We start from the raw sequence: 23,417 nt of genomic DNA, 5'->3' as shown, positions 1-23,417 counted from the left end.
CTTAGTCACATTTGAACTAAGAATTATATACTTGATAGTACTGCTTATATCCGATGCTCATTTGACCCAACAATACTCGATTTTAAATTGAAGTAAATTTCAGCTTCAATCAAGAATATTTTGCATTTTGTTTAAGGATAAAGTATCCTTAATCCAAGATTATTTATATTTGGAGCTATTATAAGGATAAAATATACTTGAATCAAAACATATTTGCATTTTTTCGAGGATACTGTTTCTCTGCGCGGCGACACACATTAATGCTTTCGCAGATATAAGCGAAAAGGTATTGTTAATGTGGTTCATTAAAGTGGCGTATTTTAATCAATCGCAGAAAAAAAGGGATCCTTTATTCAAGTATATTTTTATTCTTGAACGCTATTTGATTGATTTGAGCATAGAATGCTCTTTGTAATCACAAATTTGCATTTGCCTTAATTGTGTGAAGTATATTTTATCCTTAAGATATATTCTTGTTTCAAAAATCGTTATAACATACTTAGTTACATTTGAACTAAGAATTATATACTTGATAGGTACTGCTTATATCCGATGTTCATTTGACCCAACAATACTCGATTTTAAATTGAAGTAAATTTCAGCTTTAATCAAGAATATTTTGCATTTTGTTTTAAGAATAAAGTATCCTTAATCCAAGATTATTTATATTTGGAGCTATTATAAGGATAAAATATACTTGAATCAAAACATATTTGCATTTTTCCGAGGATACTGTTTCTCTGCGCGGCGACACACATTAATGCTTTCGCAGATATAAGCGGAAAGGTATTGTTAATGTGATTGATTAAAGCGGCGTTTTTTAATCAATCATTTACGCAAACGAATGTCTAAGTGTAAAAATGAGCGCACGTACATACTTCAAACAAATACGCATATATTCACAGAAAAAAAAGAATCCTTGATTCAAGTATAGTTTTATTCTTGAACGCTATTTGATTGATTTGAGCATAGAATGCTCTTTGTAATCACACATTTTATTTGCCTAATAATAAATAAGTTTGTGTGAAGTATATTTTATCCTTAAAATGTATTTTTGTTTGAAAAATCGTTATATGATAAAAACAAACTTGTTAGTCACATTTGAACTAAGAATTATTATATATATTTGAAAGCACCGCTTATATAATCCGATGCTCATTTGTCCTTGCAATATTTATAAGTAAATTTCAGCTTTAACCAAGAATATTTTGCACTTTGTTTTAAGGATAAATTATTCTTTATCCAAATTATTTATATTTGGATAAAATATACTTGAATCAAGGCATATTTGCATTCTTTCAAGGATACTGTTTTTTCTGCGATTATTTAAAAAATCACAAATTCTTTGATAAATGGTTTTTTTAGTGTAAATAGTTCGTGTGTGATAGTTTTTATCCCATTGACTGATTTCTTATACTTTAATTTTTTTCAATATATTTTATTGACATTGCTGAGATAATTATAATGAAATATTGGGAACTTTCAAAAATTTCAAAGACGAAAATTTAATTATACGTGCGGAAATATTCGTGCATTCATGATTCACGGTACCTACAGTACAATTGGGGCAATTCCGCGGGAGATAGGAGATTTCGACAATCGTGGGAGCTATTTTGAAAGAGCTCGGGTCACAATGTCGTATTTCTCCTCGCTTGGCGCCGAAATAGACGGATTTCTGCAATCGCGAGCGTCGAATGAAGCCTTTGACAGCGGCCATTTCTGAAAGTGCTCCTACATCTTTGAGAATTTCGTCCGGAGAGAGAGAAATGAAAGGATTTTCGTATTCCCGTTACGCTATTGCGCGATACATCAAACGCGAAACAAATTTGTGAGCGCATGGGGGGGCACATTGTGATATCATAAGGTATCATAAGCGATGCTCGTGACCCCCTTCTACTCCAACGGCGCTTTCATTCGTTCATCTCGCAGGATGTAATCCGGCTGGCAACATTTCCGGTATACGCAGTAATGCGAAAAGACATTTCCACGGTGGCAACTCAATTCTCAATACCGTGTACTAGAACAATATATAGATGTACATTCGAAGAGAGATAGAACGAAATATTATTTGACATTCGACATATTGCTTTGTGTCATAAATAGAAATTATCTTTTTTTTTTAAAAAAAAAAAAAAAGTCATAATTATTATATATTTTATTTTTATAATGAAATCATTATTTATTTATGATTTAATGCATTTAGAATTTGATTACAAGTTTATGATAACGTGGATTTAAATAATAAAAGAGAAGCGAGAGGGTATGTGTGTAGGGAAAACTTTTTGAAAATTTTAAAATCTTATCCGTTTTATAACGATATTTCAGTTTTTATTATATCAAGTAATAAAGTGAAAACTTAAAGCTTCCTTATTTTTTATTTAATTTTGACTTGGAAAGTATTCTGCGCTTCTTATATGTAACAAGATATTTTTTCTCATATATTTTATTAATTTTACTGTTATTTTCATTCGATAAAAATTCGAATTAAATAACAAAATAACTACGGCAAAAAATAAATCGTGACTGCATATTTAATAATAACTATATTTTATAGAATTAAGTAAAATAAATCGCGCGGGAAGATAAGTATCATATTATATAATGACGAAATCAAAACGTCACTTTGCACTGTCGTATATGCACGACTGATTGCATCGTTTAATTAACCAAAAAGCTCGATTCAATAGCTTTATCGCTGCATTAAGAGCGACGCAATTTGCACTTTATACTCATATGTTCAGCAAATTTGCGAGTTTACAGTTGCAAAAAATTGCATAGTAAATAGATGATCAAATATAGTGGTTTTAATTGCTTTACTTTTATGCATTTAAATGAAGAATTAATAATTGGAAAGTTTCCAGAAATATATGGATAAAAATATAAGATTTGAAAAGTTTGAAACTTCTTTTATTGAACTAAATTTTAAAAATTTCACAATTGTGTAATTTTTGCAGAAAGTTCTAAAAGTTAATTAAGTAAACAGCATTTTTTACTTTGTATTCCGTAATAGCTGTATTTTTTAACAGTTAATTACAAAAATATAGAATGTATATCTCATATAAGTTATACATATATTATTCATAAGTTGATAAATTTAAAAATTATATATGCTAAGATAGATTTTTAATTAAAAATCCATATCTCCATATTCTTCCAAACATGCGTCTCAATATACACAACTACAAACAATATACACATAACAACTTTTTGTATTTGATTCGTAAAGCACATTGAAGTGTCTCGCATATCAAGAACTTATAAAACAATGGAGTCTCGATTAAATTCTCGATCAAGAAATCGTAATTTTGGAACAGTTAGTTCATTGTTCCATTAACTTGATTATTGCATGAAAATCAAGCGGATTATCCGATGTTTTACCAAAAAATCCATCCGAAATGCGTTTATCTTTATCAAAAAGAATTTTATTCGGACATTACAATTTATTCGCGTTGATTTACGACGAGTCGGTACAGACGCGTGCGCCCGTTTTATTCGCGCCCTTTCATTCTCATTCAAACTATTCGTGCGCGCCTAATGAAATATAATTTGTCGTCGTCGGAGAGTTTCACGTCGGCCGGTTATAAATAACGGAAACGCTTTATCGCGCGAGGTGGATATTAAATCACTGCGCACTCTCGCGCTTTCTCTCTCGCCTCGCCTCGCCACGGCTCCGTCTTTCGACCGGTTTTGTCACGCGGTAATTTGCCGTAATAACGACGAATTTCCCGAATTTTTTGGCGCTGGCGAACTGATCTCAATGGAATTCCCCTTTCCTTTTCTTCTTTTCCGGCCGTAATGTCGAGTTTTAATCTTGCTCGTGGCGCCGCGGCGCGGGAAAAATGTTAAACGCGCATTCTTTATGTGCGCGCACTGGCCTTTTAATATCACGTTCTATCCTATCTGTTTCAGGATCGGGCATCAAGGTGCCGATGGCTATACTGAATTGCCTCTACGCCCGTCAATTGTGCTACGAAGATCCATCGTGCAGCGCTATTTTGGAAATTATACCGAGAGTCTGCGGTCCGGAATTAGGTAAGTGAGTCAGATTGGCTTTTTATAAAGTAAGCATAATTTCGAATAATTAGTTAATTAATATTGCGTTAACAATTAACAATTAATTACACATTTATGCCTCATTTATACCTCAATGTTAATCATGCGTGGTTAATCGGGATTTTCAATATTGGTTTAAATCCGAATTAATGATAGCCCCCCCCTCCCCCTTGGATCAATGGTATAATCGAGACAATGGTGCTATGTGCATCTTGCGTTATCTAACAGCGCAATTGATAGGTCAAAATATATATAATTTTCATTTCTACATACAGAATTTTAATTTAGATATAATCAAATATTGAATTTTTTAATATCTCTCTGAAATTTATATACGGATTTATAAATTCAAGTTTTAATGATAATCTTTATTTAATATTTGAAAATAATCTCGAAACGCGAGATAATAAAAAATCTCGCATACAGGCATAAATCTTGTTGGCGTGTATATTTTATTTATACGTATATCGTATCATTTGCCATTAGCAATAATTTACATTATATGTGTAAATGAATAAGTCCAATAGTTTAAGAAAAAAAAACAAAAAAGATGCAAATTAATCGCAGTTTAATCGTTTTATTAAATAAAAGTCGATTTACATCTGCGTGCGATATATGTATGACATATTATGCCTTTTCAATCAAATTATATATAAAATTCAAACATAATGTCGATTCTTGTTAAGAAAATGAAATGTAATGTGACACAATCTTAGTTAAAAAATTTTGGCGAGAGTTTTACGCGATACACTATTTATGTCTCATTTTGAAATAATCATCGTCCTTAATTGGTCGTACATAATTCGTGAAATTTCGTATTGGTCCGTAAAATAAAAAACGTCCCGTGAGTGCCACGGCGTCACATTTGAAATTTCGCGATGTGGAGGCACCGTACCGCATTTCCATGAAATTTGCATGCGGATCTCGAAATCTCGAGAAATTTCTTATGGAAACGATGATGACATTAATGTCTGAATTTTGAATTTTACGTGAAAGTGTCAGAACTTCTGAAAGCATCTTGCTAGGACTTACAATATTATAGATTAGGGTCAATCAATAATGGGGGATTGTAATAAATTTATACAAATTACTATTCCAGTGAATATTTAATGATATATCATATTTATATGATTACTCTGAATTTTTTTCCATACATATACATAATACCTAAATTTTTACACCGCGAGGTATAATATTAACGTTTCATAAACTTGAAAAATTCCGTTTTCTATAAATTTACCGATTTTATTTATAGAATTTGCAAAGCCACCTTTTCCTTGGAATGATTATGAATCATAATGGATGCCGCGAACGGTAGCTTCGTATTGGACATTGATAAATAAAAGACGTATCTCGTTGCTCGCTGTTCTTGAAACAGAAGTAAAAGCTTCGGTAGGTTTTCCGAGCTAAAAGCTTTCCGAAAGCAATGCCATTTGTTTTACTTTCGCTTGGGCGATTACATGATAGATTATTCACGTAACTCGCCGGTATCAGAAAGGAGCGCGAAAGCCGCGGCATAAATCACAATGGACAATGTCTTTGTTTTAAAAAGCCGCGTGCGCGCGCTTTTTCTCGCTATGTCGAACGAAATAAAATATATAACGGCGTGCTTGCATGTGCTCCTTGACTTCGCTGGAGCTGCTTTTTAATGCAACACACGCCATTTTGCATTTTGCACGTCGACGACGACGTTGCGACAAGCAAGAGGTCCGGCTGCGTTTCTTGCGAGGCGACAACCGTGTTTCGTTTGTGATTAAAAGATAGGGGGAAGAAACACGAAGCTTTATCATCTAACATTATTATTTGCACATATAGACACCTTTATATCGATGTAGCAATTCAAAAAGCTGACTTTTCACATTTTTTTAAATTCAATACTCTGATCTTATTTCATAATTTTCAATCGAAACTGATTGCGTTAAAATCATTTCAAACTGTTTTATTTTATCATATAGAAAAATTTTCTTTTCTTTTTTAGCGTATGTTATTAAAATAATTTTTTTGTGTATATACATATATGCATAAGAAATTTGCAATAGATAAATAGGAAACTTTGAAGATTTTCTCTTGATGACGCGTATTGAATTTTCTTTCTTAGACAACATGACAATTAGGAGCGATAGGCACTTGGCGTGATGGCGAGATTCATAATAATTTCAAACTGTTTTATTTTATCATATATAGAAAATTCGACTTTAAAATTTTCAAGCGATAGATTTTAAATCACACTTCCTTTTTGCTTGTATAAACATTTTCTCTTCTCTTTTAGCGTGTATTATTAAAATAATTATTTAAATTACAATATATGCATAAGAAATTTGCAGTAGATAAACAGAAAACTTGGAAAATTTTCTCTTGATAACGCGTATTGAATTTTTTTTCTTAGACAACATGATAATTAGGAGCGATAGGCACCTGGCGTGATGGCAAGATTTATAATAATTTCAAACTGTTTTATTTTATCATATATAGAAAACTCGACTTTAAAATTTTCAAGCGATAGATTTTAAATCACCCTTCCTTTTTGCTTGTATAAACATTTTCTCTTCTCTTTTAGCGTGTATTATTAAAATAATTTTTTAAATTACAATATATGCATAAGAAATTTGCAGTAGATAAACAGAAAACTTGGAAGATTTTCTCTTGCTAACGCGTATTGAATTTTCTTTCTTAGACAACATGACAATTAGGAACGATAGACACCTGGCGTGATGGCGAGATTCATAATAATTTCAAACTATTTTATTTTATCATATATAGAAAACTCGACTTTAAAATTTTCAAGCGATAGATTTTAAATCACACTTCGTTTTTGCTTGTATAAACATTTTCTCTTCTCTTTTAGCGTGTATTATTAAAATAATTTTTTAAATTACAATATATGCATAAGAAATTGGCAGTAGATAAACAGAAAGCTTGGAAGATTTTCTTTTGATAACGCGTATTGAATTTTCTTTCTTAGACAACATGACAATTAGGAGCGATAGGCACCTGGCGTGATGGCGAGATTCATAATAATTTCAAACTATTTTATTTTATCATATATAGAAAACTCGACTTTAAAATTTTCAAGCGATAGATTTTAAATCACACTTCGTTTTTGCTTGTATAAACATTTTCTCTTCTCTTTTAGCGTGTATTATTAAAATAATTTTTTAAATTACAATATATGCATAAGAAATTTGCAGTAGATAAACAGAAAGCTTGGAAGATTTTCTCTTGATAACGCGTATTGAATTTTCTTTCTTAGACAACATGACAATTAGGAGCGATAGACACCTGGCGTGATGGCGAGATTCATAATAATTTCAAACTGTTTTATTTTATCATATATAGAAAACTTCGACTTTAAAATTTTCAAGCGATAGATTTTAAATCACACTTCGTTTTGCTTGTATAAACATTTTCTCTTCTCTTTTAGCGTGTATTATTAAAATAATTTTTTAAATTACAATATATGCATAAGAAATTTGCAGTAGATAAACAGAAAGCTTGGAAGATTTTCTCTTGATAACGCGTATTGAATTTTCTTTCTTAGACAACATGACAATTAGGAGCGATAGACACCTGGCGTGATGGCGAGATTCATAATAATTTCAAACTATTTTATTTTATCATATATAGAAAACTCGACTTTAAAATTTTCAAGCGATAGATTTTAAATCACACTTCCTTTTTGCTTGTATAAACATTTTCTCTTCTCTTTTAGCGTGTATTATTAAAATAATTTTTTAAATTACAATATATGCATAAGAAATTTGCAGTAGATAAACAGAAAGCTTGGAAGATTTTCTCTTGATAACGCGTATTGAATTTTCTTTCTTAGACAACATGACAATTAGGCGCGATAGACACCTGGCGTGATGGCGAGATTCATAATAATTTCAAACTATTTTATTTTATCATATATAGAAAACTCGACTTTAAAATTTTCAAGCGATAGATTTTAAATCACACTTCGTTTTTGCTTGTATAAACATTTTCTCTTCTCTTTTAGCGTGTATTATTAAAATAATTTTTTAAATTACAATATATGCATAAGAAATTGGCAGTAGATAAACAGAAAGCTTGGAAGATTTTCTCTTGATAACGCTTATTGAATTTTCTTTCTTAGACAACATGACAATTAGGAGCGATAGACACCTGGCGTGATGGCGAGATTCATAATAATTTCAAACTATTTTATTTTATCATATATAGAAAACTCGACTTTAAAATTTTCAAGCGATAGATTTTAAATCACACTTCGTTTTTGCTTGTATAAACATTTTCTTTTCTCTTTTAGCGTGAATTATTAAAATAATTTTTTAAATTACAATATATGCATAAGAAATTTGCAGTAGATAAACAGAAAGCTTGGAAGATTTTCTCTTGATAACGCGTATTGAATTTTCTTTCTTAGACAACATGACAATTAGGAGCGATAGACACCTGGCGTGATGGCGAGATTCATAATAATTTCAAACTATTTTATTTTATCATATATAGAAAACTCGACTTTAAAATTTTCAAGCGATAGATTTTAAATCACACTTCGTTTTTGCTTGTATAAACATTTTCTTTTCTCTTTTAGCGTTTATTAATAAAATAATTTTTTAAATTACAATATATGCATAAGAAATTGGCAGTAGATAAACAGAAAGTTTGGAAGATTTTCTCTTGATAACGCGTATTGAATTTTCTTTCTTAGACAACATGACAATTAGGAGCGATAGGCACCTGGCGTGATGGCGAGATTTAACGGCGCCGCGGATAATTTACAGGTCGCTCTACGATCGTTCGTAACGCGATTTCCATTCAGAGGCAACGAAGGAAAAAGATGCGATTGGGAAGGGTAGGAGACAACGAGGATGGGAAGAACGAGGTCGTCGACCGTCTCCTCTCGTGTCGACCTCGTTTTCCCTCTCTTGTTACGGTCACGTCGGATGGTGGAAAACTCGGCTCTACACTTTTCGATCTCCTCATTGAATCAATCGCACTCGCGAGGACTATTATTTCGGAAAAAGCTTAAATATGTCGACTGCGGAGATTTAAAAATACGTGTCGCGGTACGACTATTCTGTGAGCGCAATGTTAATTATTTTTATATCGAATAATTATTCTTTGCTTTGTATGCTAACGAGGAAAATAGGAAACGAGAAACGAAAACGCTTATTATTTATCGTTCCGTGCAAGATTCTGCAATGAGGAATTCGTATAATTAAACAACATCAACGTGAAATGCGACGAATTGCGCTCGCTTTTTTTCAATAATTATATAATATAATTATACGCATGCGTAATTATATTATACGCGTGAATTAATTAAACAGAAATGAATAATTGAATGCTAATTCGACCAAATATTAATAAATTTCAAAATTTTCAGTACTCTATTCATCATATATGCGCACATACATTAAAGAATTAAAATAATATAATTTTAAAATATTTTCAAAATATATTTTGCGTTATTAAGGAAACAATAAAATATTTTATAATCTATTTGAAAATTTTCATATACTTTGCTATCTTTTCTTAATATATATATTTCCAAAGATTTACCCGCTTTAATTTATAAAATCATGGTTTTATGTATAAATTAATAAAAATATCGTGAAACTCATTACTTTGTGAATACATTGCGAGTAGTTAATAACTGTAAAAACACCCGTAACAGACTTACAAAGGGCTTGATAACAAATGGATTGCAATTGAAACATCATCGAAAGATTATAAATTTACTGACCACCACAGAGTCGGTAATAGATCCGCGCGCGTAATTTGCTATCGGATTATCGTATTACCTTGCGTAATAGTAACGGTATTATCGAAAGATTTCTCTCTATCTCCCTGTTATCGAGCTGCTATTGTATTTGCGCGAAAAATAGCTTATACAATTTGAAGTAAATTTAAAATTTACGGAGAATTTTCAGAGATCTGTTTGCAACCTGGTACATAAATATCCGCGCACAAGTTCTACATATTTGGAATATTATAATTGAATATTGTTTTTGCTGAAATAATGAATTTTTGAAGATATAATTAAAATATAATTTTTATGTATTTTTATATTTCGACATATTAAAATCTTATCATATATATTGATCATTCAAATACATGGCATGAGAAATATGTCGTAATTGCTAATTGATCTTGTTCTACAGTGTACAATCTTAAAAATATATTTTAAAACTTTTATCTTTCTTGCCTCGCTTTTATTGATAAAATATGATTTTAATTAACTGCTACAGTAAAAGGAATATAACGAATCGTACATTGATTCAAATTTTCATCTTTGTTGATCACTTTATTTTAATTTTAATTTAAGGTTTTGATAATTGTAATTAAAAACGCGTGCAATAATTCTAAAATAAAAGTGAAGAAGTGAGAGAGTTTGTCGAATAATAATTTGATATATAATTTTTGATATTAACAATATTGCTAATAATGCTGTTATAAACTATAAGAAACACATAAATAAATTATAACTAATGATTGAGATAAATGTTAGTCAGCGAAATCAAATTTTTGATTCTTTATTCTTACTTACTAATATATATATATATATATATATATATATATATATATATATATATGATATGCATTTATAATAATTTCATGATTAATGCAATACGTATTTATGAAGTTTATTTTTTATTATGTTAATTTGTAAAAACCATGTTTCTTTCTTTAACACTCTTTTTTTATTGAAAAAAGTTTACTTAAAATAAATTCAATCAAAACTAAAGCATGATTGTTTTAGGTACAAATAAACTACAATATATTATTGTATATTGAGAATATAAATAATTCAATTATTTCAGATCATATAATATTACAATGTTATTATTATATTAGAGTGGATATGCAAATTAATAATTTATATATAAACAAAACTACATCTACATTATTATATTAAATATTTTTACATTAAATATAATGTTTATTACATCATAATATAGTAAAATATATAAATTTGTCAAACTTAATAAATAAATATTAATAAATTACTAAATAAAACTTAATAAATAAATTTAGTATTTTAATGAAAAATTTTGTCGAAGATTTGCGTACGTAAATCATGAGTTGCAATATAAAATTGACAATGAAAATGTCTTATTTTTCGTTGTCTTTACATATTATTCTTACACTTGCATATTTCTCTATTTTTTTCCATATTTTAAAGAAAGTTTTTTCATAAATTTAAGTTTATAAAATTTCCATTAAAAAGTAATTAAGGAAGTAGACTTCTTATAATTCGTTTTGCAACAATTCTCAAATAAAAATAAATGCTTTTTCTTTTTTTATTTTGTTTTCTACACTAAATTTTATTTTTCCTCGAATTTTTTCTCTCTCTCTCTTCTATATACAATTGCTTTGTAATTTTCTCATTTTGGGGAAAAATACGCCCATCTAGCAACATCGCGGATGGAGCAAATCTCGCGGGAAACGAAGTAAGGACCGGTCCGCAATGCTCATCTTACAAAGTAGCGGGCTGTGAAATAAGGGTTTGCGGATAATGTTACCGAGATGGTCGATCCTGCTGCAGTGCGGTTCCATAGAACGATAATAACCTGCGTGAGAACGCGGCGTGTACTTCCGTCTGACTTGTTTCTATCACCTCCCGCTGTCGAAATCTCAGCTTGGGTGAGCCGTGGTGGAAACCGCACTAAGATCGATATTTCAATACTATGCGCGAAAGCTTAACGGTCGGCCAATTGTGAATCCTTCGAAATCTCGCGGGTGCATCAATCCTCGAATATATTTCGCTCTCTCTTTTAAAAACTTTCAAAAATCGATTCTTTTTAAAAATTTATTGGAATAATTAATATTCAAATTTAATAAACTGTAAACAAATTTATTAAATAAGCTTGCAACTTTGTTTACTAATTTTTGGCTAATTGTAAGTTAACATTACTGTGTCTAGTACAATTTTTTCTTATTAGTTTTTGTCAAATTTTTAAAGATTAATAGCTTTACATATGTTCTAGAAAGAGATTGTTTTTTTAACCGTAGAAAAACATTAAAATAAAATAGTTACGAACAAATACGCACATGTATCAGTCTCTATAGATTGATCGATTTTCAATAGTTTTGTATATTTTATAAAATAGCTCTCATATAAAATTGAACATATTTTCTCATTCCTCTAAAAATTTTAATTATTAACGTTATCGAATATTTTATTCATTAATTTATTTTAAAAAAAGACACTATTATGTATGAAATGTTTTATTTTCGAGAGTTTTATTATTCGAAAACGGCTTTTGTATAGTATGAACAATGCATTTTCTAAAAAGTCTAATTATATAAGCACAATTAAAATTTTAATTTCGCTTGAAAAAGATATAGTCGCATATACTGAGATCAAAACTTTTCAGAAAATGCATAAATAAACTTAAAACTATAGGAATGTGCTTTTGAATAAAAAAATTTATTTAAAAATAAATTTTAAATAATGTCTATTAGAACTTTGTAGAAATACGCTACAAAAATCTTATAGAAATTATATTACAATGCTTATATATTGAATATACAGCATTGTTTAAAAAATTGATCAGAGTTTTATGTGGATTCATGCATATTCGCATTTACTCGAGAGATTATTTTAATTGAATCTATTTTTTTTGTTTTTAAAAAATAGCATTTTTTTACAACTGAGATAAATCTATAATAAATTTTTGGAAATCTAACGAAACATAAGGTAAATTTCGTAGAACACAGTGAGATGATTTTATTTCAGTTAGTCTTGAGACATTCTTTTTTATTTTACGACTAGAATTATTAGTTTAAATTATCTAGAATTATGGAATTATTAAAAATTAAGCGAGAAGCTTTTTATTATTTATGAGTTTTCATGAAATGATACGTCAACTTCATACACATTATTAAATTATGTTTTGTGTGATTAGATAAAAAACAATTACTGAATAAATTATTAAAGATTATTATTATATTATGTTCATTTAATTTGAAATTAATTATTATGAAAACATATAGAAATCAAATTATAGTCGCGCACAATAGCTAATAACTTTGACAATTAAAAATTAATAAAGTATTTAACATTTTATTAACAATTTACCTATAATGTTTCGATAAATAGGATTGTGCTTTTCTCTTTTTATTATACATGTACTGAACAATATTAGTCGTTTGTATAAGCCAAATTGCGCTAGTCACGAAAAGTCAGCAATATCATTCAAAAATCTAGTTAAAAAATCCCTGTTGCTGTTTCCTAATAGCCAATAAAAGTACAAAAAACCAATACCGGGTTTTGCGGACATGTAAAAAAAATCTAGCTTGTTCTAAAAAACTGGCTCGAAATGACGGGCATTGCGTTTTTTCAGCCAGTGCGGCTTGTTTTGCTTGATATGATGAACAGATTGCAACGGTGGTGCATTCTTGGTCAAGCATTCATGGGAGAAGGTACTAAAATTCTGCGGGATGCTCTACGAAAGTTTTAAATTCCAAACAAAATTAGAATGAAAGCTTACGCTTAATTTCACAAAAGTTGTATACGATTTGACAAAGTTTTGTTAATTTATTAACGACAATCAGGATTTTAGGATCACATAATGTTACAGTGATAGAATAATAACCGTGTATTGAATACCGTGATTGAATAATAAGAGATTAAAAAAAAATAAATTTACACAAAGAATGTTTTTATATATAATTTATACATTTCTTCTGATTAATTATAATAATATTGAATTGCAATGTTTCTTTTAATAATGACAATTGATAAATCATTAATTGTTCGATTTTATATTATAAATTTATATACATATTAAAATATTAATTCGCACATTCTTTAATTAATTATTCAAGATTATTCGAATTTTATTAAATCTATTTAGTCAGTAGATGTTGGATAGCTTATAAATCCCAGTATAGGAAATAATTAAAAAAAAAAGAAATAATTCTTATAATGTTACACAAACTTAAAAAATTCCGATTCTTATATAATGCTTTTTTATATTTTAGACGTGCATAGACATGTAAATTAGACTGCTAATTTTTTCGTTGATAAATATGATTGTGTGCGTATTTTTCTAGAGTAAAAAAAACTGATGGTCTTTTCTAATAACTCGTTAGTTGGGAAAATTTTTCGCAGAGTGTCGCGCGAATAAATCCAAAGGGAGCTTTGGGAAATAGACGACGTCTCGGTTTGTATAAGGCGGTGGGATTGGGCAGAAAGGGGCTTTGCCTGTAGAATGTGTACACATTGACACTTCTACAGAGTCGGAAATCCCGGGCCGACTACCATCCATTCCACCGGTTCTGCTAAGGCAGCCGGTTAGCCGCCGCGGGCTGTCAAGCGCACAGTTCCAAGCGGGTCCAAAGGCGCGTTTGAACCACTCAGGAGATTTCGGTCCGATTCTAAAGTGGAGGTCGTATCGCTCTTCTTGGACCGCGCGCGCTCGTCGTTGCAAGTGCCAGCGAGACACACAACATGCCAGAACCGGTGCCGTAGTCACTGTCGCTGACTTGTGGCCAACCGCACACGGCCGATCGCATTTTGCCGTGAAATTTTGCCACTTTGCGGATATATTCGCGAACATATGTACGATTCCCAGGAAAAAGCGGTGACGCAAAATATTCGTGCAAAATTTCCCGTAAAAATACAATTTTGTAAAGTCAGCAATGGAATGTAAATTATTTTGAATTATTTGGAATTTAAGAAATTCTTTTATAAAACATATCTCAATATCGCACAATTATCGTAATAAATAAAAGTAGAATTAGAAAAAAAATTGATAATTGCAATTCCGATAAAACTACAACAACAAATTGTTCTTTTTCCTCTGTTTAAATCTTTCAAACAACTATTATTCCTCATTAAATATTTCATTGCATTGCAAAAATAGGGAGACATGATTCTTTTAACTTGGACAAAATATACATAAATATTTAAAAAATATCACATTATAAATTTTTGAAGTTTCTGCAATAGCAAATTTAGGACCTCAAACACTGTCCCGATTTGCATATAAACTGATTTTTTTAAATATACATCTTCTCCTTTATTTAAAATGCGAAATAAATGCATGCAGTTTCCATGTTTTGGTCTACTATATAAAGTCAACAATTTTAAGTTTAAAAGTTTTATCATTAATTTTGTAATTAAAAAACCAAAAAATTTATGAAACTTAAATTATTGATTTGATTAAAAAGAAATGTATGATTGAAACAGCTAATATTTTGAGTAAAGTTTAAAAAATTAGTAAAGCTTCAATAACAATTATTTTTTATGACAAAATTGAAATCAATCTGTTTTATTTAATAATATTATTAGAAATTGAACTGTTGTTCATATATTAAAAAATTTTTTACGTTACTTTGATAACATTAAAATCTAAGGTTTTTTTCAAAATAAAAATATGAAAATAATTTCTATCAAATTACGTAGATTTAATCTAGTTCATTAAATTGTTATTGAGGCAGTAAATTAGCTTATTAATTAAAAGTGCTATATAACTTTGTAATTAAATCATCATTTAGATTTTTGCATGAAAAGCATTAAGTTTAAATAAAGGATAAAATATTTTCTTTACATAAGCTTCATGGAATATCTGTTGTATTTTGCTCATAGCAAGTGAAAAGTTCGTCGCCGAACCTGTGCAAACCCTATTTTTCAGCATTAAAATACCAACCAGGATTGTATTAATAAATATACAAGTAAAATGCGACGCACGGCGTCGCTTAATATTTGCCTCTCACTTATTTACAAACGGAACAGAAAGGACGCTTGTTGTATCGTTGCCATGGCCAGCGAGTAGTTATTGCAGAATATATTCAACGCAGCGGTAATATTTCAGACCACGGAGGCAATATGGCGGCCTGTATATAAGCGCCGGATCATAAATAAAAACACTCACATTGCCTCGTGTACCGTTGAGAATATCGAAACAGATTATATTATGAAAAAAATATTTTTTTAATTGTAACAAATAAAGTAAATTGTTTCTCTCACTTAAGCAAATAATCAATAACTTCACAGAAGTCCGTCGACGTCAATCATATCTATACCAGATTTTTGACATAATTGTTTATATGAATTATTTATCTTCTGTAATTCTATATTTATCTTGAAAAAAATTTAATAGCGAACTTATCCCACTAGAAATTAGTAAGCGCCTTTCCTGTAATTGTTGACATTTTTTCATGTATAAATAATGCCAATATATTTTTATTTATTTTTAATTATATATTTGAAATATCCCACGTTTTTTTTAACTTTTATCTTTAAATTAAAAAGATAAAAATGTAAATTTTTTTTAATGCAGATTTTACGTCGACTAATTTGCAACATTTATTTTATAAATATTTTTAAAATAAAAATTTGTAATAAATAAAATTATATGTATTATATGAGAAAAGAGATTTATAAATTTATTTAAAAGTTATTTTACAAAATTTTTAATACAATTTTTCCTTTGTTTTCGTAAATATCGAATGCAATATCAAGTTTTTTGCTACAATTATTAAAAAATTAAATTCGATTATAGACATACTTATCGGCTTTCTTCTCAGCTTGCTTCGCGATGCAAATGCACTTTCGGCAATGCTTGTTAAATACAATTGCTATTACTATTCTGAATATCATATTATGCAGACTGGCGAATCTTCGTATTCACTTCCATTTCATTTACTCATGCATATTTTATTAAATCAAATGCACCTATTAACATGGCAGTTATTTAAAAATTGATTACGCTCGTATTGCATCTTATATGCATAAAACGAATTAAAAATTTATTAAAAACAAAAAAAAATAGAATTTATATTCTATTTTAATTACTTGACAATTATATTTCTTAATGAGAATTGACTTGACGAAATGTTGTGCCAGCTACCAATTTAAATTTCTTAAAAATATTTGTGTGATTAGATTTTCTCAATTATCGTGCTTTCACGAGACCTGACAAAAGATATAAAAGACTTTTCTCTACGTGTTGTTTCGAGATCAAGCATATTGTTTCAGGATCACTGTATTATCGATGATCGTGATTGGTTTGCCAACTGTTATCGAACTGATAATCTAATAATAACTAGAATGTGAGTACCGCCGCGCCGGCGCGAGCTCAATTTTATCTTTAATCAGATCGTGGCGCGAGAAGGCGAGCTCGACCGTGCATAACCGTATGCACGTTAATTTGCATGCAAAACTGAATTATAGACATAAATAATCTGCGATGTTAAATCTCAGTATCGATCGATCTCGACGTCGCGTCGGCGTATCACTGTTACAAATGTTATTAATTTATACATCTTGCAAAATCGAAAAGAAAATTACAACATTGTTTGATTGATCAATTTTAATAATGGTTTAATTACACGGCAATTTGTAGTCTTTGATTAAAAAAATATTTACAAACAGTGTGCAGTTATTTTTAATCGATGTTAATTACTAATAAATGGGCTGTTTATCTCTATTTTCATATTTACTGGAAAAAATAATAATTATATATATTGAGGTTGATAAAAAATCGAAATACATATATTTATATAACTAATATAATATAAAATTTAATTATCAAAATGAAATATGAAAGCAGGTCTTATCGGACCTCAGAACAATTTATATTAGTAATATTAATTAGTATAATTATATTGATAATATAAATATATTGATTATTATAAATATTTATTATTAATATGATTTTACTATATATATTTAATTATTTTATTTATATAATATATTAAAATAAATATTTATTAGTTGATTGAGTTGTATTGCATAATACAATCTTCCTTTCTAGATGTCATGCATATATAGGTACTTATTTATCTTTAATTACGAAAAAAAGAATGGATATTAATTTTCATTTCTTAAAGAATTTTGTCGATAATTTCAATATCGAAATGTCACAACTTAATTCTACTTCGAAAAGAGAGTTCATGTAATTTCTTTCAAAGATAGGAGTAATTGATAAAGTAAAAGATTATAGACAAATCTTCAATTTAAAAATGACGCGTAGCATGTTGCTCATTTAATTTACGTTCAACATAAAATAATAATTCAATATGGAAGAGAACGACGGAACTTGGAAAAGATTGAAACTCTTTTATGCAACAGCGCAAGATTTTATATACGCTGCACGTTTTTATTCTCTTTTTTCTCTTGTTTAACTTTTTGCTCTTTCATTACAGAATTTATTATATTTTTTATCGTAAAACAAATCATATATTTTATTATATTTGTATATTTTTTATAAACAAAAATATTGATATAAATATAACAATCTGCTGATGAAATATTTTATGTGAGAAAATATAAATAAGATAATTTTTTACTTTAGCGATAAAGATTGTAAAAATTTTTGAATGATGCGTGTCACCTATTTGGCAAAACTTTTCACGAGAAGTGAGTAATGTAGCGGCCATTACGTAGGGTTGAAAAAAAAATCTTGACCCAGTACTTTCGCGAGAGTTAAAGGGCCGCGCGTTCTGAGTGGACTTTGAAATCCGGCATCATCAGGCTGTGCGAGTTTTTGAGTGAGCAGCTGCTACTCGTCGTCGTTTAGCATCGCTAATGCTGAAGAAACAGCCATTTTTCCTTCCTCCTTCTGGTACATTTTTCTTAATTCATTATTTTACATTCAAGTAATTTCGTTAGTCTATTGCACATCTAATGGTCGAATTATATTAAAACTGCAATAATGCAAACATTTGAGACAGTTTTCAATATATCAAACTCCTGATTTCGAATTAACGAAAAATAAATTGTCATAATTAAAAATGTTCTTTGAGAATGATCTCAGGAAGAAAAATAAATAAGTGACTCTCTCAAGGTTAGCCCATCAATTTTTCAATTTTATGGCTCTTGTTTGAAGTGACACGAGCTATTCGCACCCTTCTTAACTGTCAATCGTGGTGCCGTTTATTCTCCCAAAAAGCCTGAAAAAAGGGACGAGCTCTCGCCGCACGATAAGGCGGAAAACGGTGGGGATGCATGGAGGGTGGTTGTATAAGCTGACAGAAGGATAGCATTGTTCGGAAGTACAATGTACGTTGTTATACCAAAGCGGCATGCACAACCCTCGAGCACAATAGTGTGCCGCTGCGAGAGGAAGATAGCGCGTGCCCGCGAAAAGAGAATACGCATCGTCAGTTTCGGCGCGGAGACTACAACTTTTCCCAACTATTCTCTCGTTCTCTCTCGCTCTCTCTCTTTTTCTGACACACTTTTTTCCGATACTGTTTTTTCCCATCCATGAATTATGGCTCACGGTAGAACGATTCTGGAATGCTCGCGCTTTTTATGGAGCCGCGGCCGCCGTTCATCACCGCAGGATGTTCACGGATACACATCCCGATAATTAAAGCGGAGCAGGACCTCGCGGAACGAGTCCAGCCTTATTTATTTTCAACATTTCCTCAGCAAGAACTTTTTGTTTCGGTTTTCATTTTGATATGAATATCGCGATGTTGTCCGTATAAACTGATGGAGAAAAATTAATAATATATCAAATATTTGAAAATATAAAAAAGATATATATATAAAATTTATCTCATACGCTTCTTTTTCTATTTCTCGTTTTTATTTCCTTTTTATTAGTTCAAAACACTATATTGATAAAAAAATTTACAACCGCTTTTGAAAAATATATAATTTTTGTCTATGTGTACAAATTAATTCAAAATTATCGTATATAATGTACAATATAATATTATAATAAATTTTAACGCAATTAGTATAGCTGTTCGAAAACACGAACATGTCAGAGACAGATACAAATATGTGCCTGCAAGTGATAGTAAAAGCTGAATTCAAAATTACTTTTGCACATATTTTCTCGCTTTTACTGTACGGGAATAAAAAAGTCCGTTTCCGGACTTTTCTGGCCGATAGTTCATTTACCTAGTTCTGACTTTTTTCTCCATCTGTCTGTGTATGCGTGCATAATACATTCGCTTTAATAAATATGTTTTGTGAAAACTAGCAAAATATTTTTAAACAAAGGAAATTAAATGTTTTAAATAATATTAAAAATTATAGAAAATGTGAGAAAGCGTTCTCCAATCGCCAATCATCCGTTTTCGATAATTTATTAATATATATCTATTTATAATTTACACAAAAATATACACTTACGTCAATTAATTTTCTAAAATGCTTTCTATTATTAATTTTTGTTAATATATTTATTAATAATATATTAATTAATATAATTATATATATATATATATATATATATATATATTGTAATAAGTTTTGGTGTTACTTTTATACCGATTTAATAGATTAGCATTATATATTGGAAACTGTATAGAAAAAATATATATTTTTAATGTTAGTAATTTTCCCTTTAATATGATTTATTACTCGTAATTTTCCGGAGAAAATTCATATAATGCAAGAATTCAGTTTAACATGATTATCATAAGTAATAAATTAACTTGCTTAGGAAACTGTTAAGAATCAGTAAAAGAGAAAGAGAGTAGGAGTGAGAGATAAAAACAATTATTAAATATACTGAAATTTAAATAAAAATTATTATTATTATTAACTATTAATAGATTACTAATTAATAAAAAATGAAGTAATTGAAACGGAAAATAAATATTCTCTTATATATTTTTTTTTAATAGAAGCAATAATAAACACGTAAAACTTTAATTATTGTGGTATTATATTTGGTCGCATTAGTTTTTAAAGTCATATCTTTATGCTAAAATTATTTTTGATTTTTTGTATTGTAATTTAATTGATATATTAATATGTGCATTTTATACTAATACAATGTTGTATTATAAATATTATTGTTTTATTTTTATTATATATTAATATAATAAACTACTATAATATAAAGACTAATATGATTTATACAAAATTATTTAAAAATCTTTTTTAGATTTTGCTTTCTAAATTCAATTATCTCTTATCAGAATAAAAAACCTTCTAACTTATGTACAACGTTAAAGTATTAATTAGTAATAATTTTCTTTTCGTAGAATTTCTTAGTTCTCCATCTCCTACTTTTAACCATCGCGTCGGAAATCATGCAATCAGTCTCATTTGTGAGAGATTGATGCAAATTAATATTACTTTCGAGGAGACTCGGAGCTGACCCAATAAGAGATTACCCTTCACCCCTTTTGTCACAATATTAGCCCCTGAAACTTTCTGCAAAAACTTTTTTCCCTCTGACTCGCAAATTACCGAAGGTATTTCGTTTTAAGTGCCCTGCTATTTAATGAAGAAACGTGGGCGCAAGGATGGAATGGTTCGGGATGGGGTTGAACATTAGAAAAGGCGAGATGAATTGAAGAAGGTGGGGACAAAGAAGCGGGAGGTGATAACATCAGAATGAAATTGAAACTTTCGCGCTACTGCTCCGTCATTTTTCTGTCTGACATTCGGTAACGACGACGTCGACGGTATAACGCCGACATCTGGATTCATTACTTATAGTCTGGCACCGCTCAGTTATTACGAAACTTACGGTGTCTTGAGATAGCAATTAAGGCGCCCTTTTACTTGTTTTTTTTTTTTTTTTTTTCGAACAACGTTGTACTAATTAAGGCGGAATCTTGAAAGTCTGAGTCGGTTTTAAAAGGAATGGTTTAGAATATTGTCTTAGTCGCGCCGAGAAATACATAGTGCTTCATGAGAAATTATGGAATGCATAGAAAAAGTGAAGGGAGAGAAGATAGCATGTATATTATATTGGTAATCACTGAATAAATTTTCCCTCAGGGGCTCACAATAGTGAGTACGGGCATAGCGAACTCGAGGTGCCCAAGCTATGCGATGCTTAAAAGTTTTTTAAAAAGCTACCCTAGACTTCCAACTTCTGGAGGTGTAATAAAAAAATTTTAAACTATAGTACTTATATTTAGAATTTTAATATTTGAATCGTTAAATAAATTATTTAATTCAATATTTCTGCTTATCTGTTTATCATTTGTCTGTTATACAAATCTTTATATGAAGCTTTTTTCGTAATCTATCAGTCTTTAATTAAAGTCAACACAAATTGCAAATATTTATTTAATAATTTATAATTGTAAATGCAAGTAAATATTAAATTTTTAGATATTGAAAGAAAATACGTATATGGAGAAAAAGAAAATACTTTGACTTTTTTTATTTTTTATTGCAAATATTTTTTTTCTTTTCAATAAATAATAGATTTATAAAGCCAAAATTTTTGATTAACATCATTTTGTTTATTTCAATCCATAACGCGATTCATAAATAAACTAAGCAAATCGCATTGTGTGTATAATACTCGCATATATTAATGTCATCGCATATATATAGTTGCGGGACTATTAATACACAAACGTGTGTCATAGCAAATAATTATTGCTGCTACATTACAACATAGCACTATATTGTTGATAAATACTCGAGTATTGTATAATTACTTTTGTCTGGATTTCATAATTATTTGAAATTCAACATGTAGCAGACATTCGATATAATCCGAAATTTCCATATCGTATTTATATCGTATTTATATGGTCTTTATAACTTGACACCTTTATACAATATATTATAATTTATAATTATTACGCTTAAATAATATGTTTAAATAAAATATTACTAAATTTTTAATATTTGTTTTTTGTATTTATAATTGCTTATAATTTTTAATTTAAAGAAAATTATATGTCATACTTTATACTTAAACTCGATAATATTATATAACTTATATTTATATTTTTTGTATATGTATGTAAAAGGAAATATAATGTTAAATTAAATTTATTATGTTAAAAACATTTTAAAACATTGTTATGTGAAATTTGATCTGTTTTTTTATCTATTATATTATATGTATATTTGTTAATTTTATTTTGATAATGACCATAAGACAACAATTTTAACATTATATAATATTACCTATACATTCGTACGTAATTGTCATGCGCTTCATTTTCGATAACGTAAATGATCGGATCAATATGAAAATGAGGGATGCAAACAAGAACAGCTTTTATTGCAGCATTTATTGAGGAATTAATCGCTCTGCGGAGATCTCGCATCATAGTATTTTACAACAATTTCCAGGACCGAGTCTCTCTCGAAAGTAATATTTATGCGAGAATACGTTATCGCATTGTCAGTTTTTCACGCTCGTGTATGCACAGGATGAATTTAGATCGCGCGCATACGCGATCTAAAATCATCCTGTACATACATATCAATTTAGGAACATTAACGTATGTATAACCCCTCTCGACAGATAAAACACTCTGCGTGCATAAATTCTAACATTATAACGATTTATATTTAGCACGCCATTAGAGTCATATGAAGTTTATACGTTACGCTGTCACGCCGATTCGTGCACGATGACCGTTATCGCGTGATAAAATTCGCACGTGCAATTTGTCATGCCCGGCCGAAACATTGCTGCGTC

General features: G+C 29.4%; 1 protein-coding gene across 3 annotated transcripts in view; it reads left to right on the top strand.

Annotated features, from left to right (window-relative positions):
- Gfrl (Glial cell line-derived neurotrophic family receptor-like) overlaps window positions 1-23,417 on the top strand; it is a 305,673-nt gene that overhangs the window by 134,499 nt on the left and 147,757 nt on the right. For all 3 annotated transcript variants that reach the window (XM_085486047.1, XM_085486049.1, XM_085486048.1), the window contains exon 2: window positions 3,910-4,032. In XM_085486047.1, the coding sequence (XP_085342173.1) occupies window positions 3,910-4,032 (123 nt within the window). The remainder of the gene's footprint in view (window positions 1-3,909; window positions 4,033-23,417) is intronic.

This window comes from Nylanderia fulva, unplaced genomic scaffold, assembly GCF_048542155.1.
Source record: "Nylanderia fulva isolate GAGA-0341 unplaced genomic scaffold, ASM4854215v1 Scaffold4, whole genome shotgun sequence".
Lineage (NCBI taxonomy): Eukaryota > Metazoa > Arthropoda > Insecta > Hymenoptera > Formicidae > Nylanderia > Nylanderia fulva.
The sequence above is the reverse complement of the archived record's forward strand: the minus strand, read 5'-3'. Positions and strand labels throughout refer to the sequence as shown.